The sequence below is a fragment of the Alosa alosa genome, chromosome 20 (assembly GCF_017589495.1).
Source record: "Alosa alosa isolate M-15738 ecotype Scorff River chromosome 20, AALO_Geno_1.1, whole genome shotgun sequence".
Taxonomy (NCBI): domain Eukaryota; kingdom Metazoa; phylum Chordata; class Actinopteri; order Clupeiformes; family Clupeidae; genus Alosa; species Alosa alosa.
Window position 1 is genome coordinate 13,363,879 of NC_063208.1, and position 2,500 is coordinate 13,366,378.

The 2,500-nt window shown below is 43.7% G+C and overlaps 1 protein-coding gene across 1 annotated transcript in view; it reads right to left on the reverse strand.

Moving 5' to 3' along the window:
* hivep1 (HIVEP zinc finger 1) overlaps positions 1-2,500 on the reverse strand; it is a 56,899-nt gene that overhangs the window by 16,468 nt on the left and 37,931 nt on the right. The window contains exon 2 of the mRNA XM_048229021.1: positions 841-894. Within this exon, the coding sequence (XP_048084978.1) occupies positions 841-894 (54 nt within the window). The remainder of the gene's footprint in view (positions 1-840; positions 895-2,500) is intronic.

The following is a 2,500-nucleotide window of genomic DNA, read 5'->3' on the forward strand; positions in this document are numbered from 1 at the left end:
GTCGGAGGGAATGGAGAAGCGCACACAGACTCCTAATCAGCCTCACAGAAACACTAAACATCGCCTACGCACAGACAGGAACACAGCTCAGCCATGGTGGGTGGGAGGCAGAGAAAAGAGAAAGAATGACAGAGAAAGAGAGAGGGATGAGGGGAGGAGAGGGTTTGGGGAAGGAAAGAAAGATGGACAGTCAGATGGATGGATGGAGAGAAAGTAATATCATCTCCATGACGGAGAAATAGAGCCGTCGTCGGGGTGTGTCTGAAATTTTCAAGCTTGGTTAGGCTGTAAAGCTGTGAGGAAAACAATACCCTCGGCTTCTCCTCGGTTTAATGAGCTGTTCCTGTCACATTAAAGAAAACGGATTGCGTGTCCCTTTCTCTAAGCAGAGGTGGAAAAAAAAAAACAAACGGAAAGAGTTGGTAGGGGGGTTAAACAAACCACAAGAATGGGACCATGTACATTCGTAAAATGGACGGGAATTCGTCTTAGTCACACACACTGATTTGTGCTGCCAGTAACCATTCTACTGTCAGGGGCAGCATCACTGTGTACAGAAAGGACCCCAACTCCACATTGAGAGGAAGTGGAACGAGATCTTTCATTAACCAAAACAGAGGCAAAACCGGATATGGTAACTCTGAGGTGTATTAAGCAAAGCACAAAGGAACGAAGCTACTGCTGAATGGCGTTTCCTCCACTCGCTTTCACAACAGACACTCCAACCAGGTGTCAACACTGTGCTGGGTGGGTGAGTGACTGCCAACAAGATGTAAACAAAGACAAGGAAGAAAAAGTTTTAATAATCTATTCTGAAGGAAACATGGACACCTTTCTTACCTTTGTGAGTGCTTTTGGGGGCTTTGAGCTCTTTCTGTGCCTCTTCGATTTTATCTGTAACAGGACAGAGAGAGAGGGGAGAATAGGAATTACTTTTGGAGCATAACAATACAGAGATGAAAAGAGGCAGTTCATGCGAAAGCTCACAGACGTATAGACAGTCAAAGAAGCTACCGTGGGTGCTGTTAGATAAAGAGACTGTAGAGTCCCATTCAGAAAATGAAAATGCTAAAAAAAAAACACACTACACCAACCAGATCCCACCGACATCACGGACAACAAATCTGCTTTAAAAGTAAGTAAGTAATCCGTCAGTAAGTAATCCGTACGCATGTGTAGGTGGTAGGTGAAGAGTCCGCATGAGCGTGTGCTTGTGGTATTTTACTGTAATTAATCAAGATTATGTAAGAGAAACTGGCCAACTAAGGGTATGCTGAGAGATGGGGGGGAAGGGAGTGCAAAAGACTGACACACACACACACACACACACACACACACACACACAGAACATGAGCTAAGGGAAGACACACACACAATGATTACAGAATGAATCAGCTGAGGGAGCGCACGCACACAAACACACAGGCACACACACACACATAACCAAATGCATCTGTGACCATGGAAAAAAAGACATACCTCATTCTAACATTACTGTAAACAGAAGAAAAAGCTAACCTCATGCCTTTAACTGAAAACAAACTAAATAACCCAGTTAAAAGGCTCAAAATGAACTCTGCAACCTCAGAATGAAAAACAAAAACATTGCAGAGAAACAGAAGGGAGAACCTGAAGCAGCACAAAGAGGTATGGGTGTGGGCTAACGGTAACTGTTTGTCACACACTGATTGCGCAAAGAAAAAAGATCATTGCACAAACATGAATCAAGGACGAGTGCGGATGTTCAGACATTTCAAAAGAAAAACAAACACACACAGACACACACACACACACACACACAGCTGCCAGGAACATGCTAGGGGAGGGGAACCCTGAAAAGCAAGGTCGAGGTCAGAGGTTTATACACCTTGCGTGTGTGGGTGTGTGTGTATGAATTTGTGTGTGTGTATGAATGTGTGTGTATGTGTGTGTTTGTGTGTGTCTGTGTGTGTATGAATACAATGTGTGTGTGTATGTATGAATTTTTGTGTGTGTGTGTATGAATTCGTGTGTGTGTATGAATGTGTGTGTATGTGTATGTGTATGTGTGCACAGAGCCACACCTATCTCTCTTATAGAAACACTCCAGAACATGAGGTAACTCCATTGCTGCCATCCTCTCAGGACAGCATTCTATGTCTCTTTCTCTTTCTCACCCCCCTCTCTATACCTCACTCTCCATCATATAGAAACATCTAGAAAGTTACTGAACCCACACAGAACCACACAACTTGCACGGCTAAAGAAGGACACTCATCTAAAACATGCACACTGCATGTACTGAATGCAAGTAATGAGAAACACTATACAACATAGCAGAATAATGAAGGCTTGATGATAGCTTGTGCTATTCTGTTTAACTCTGTGTGTGTGAGTCAGTATGTGTATACACAGTCTTGAGTGACAGAGAGAGAGAGAGAGAGAGAGAGAGAGAGAGAGAGAGAGAGAGAGAGAGAGAGAGAGAGAGAGAGAGAGAGAGAGAGAGAGAGAGATCATCCTA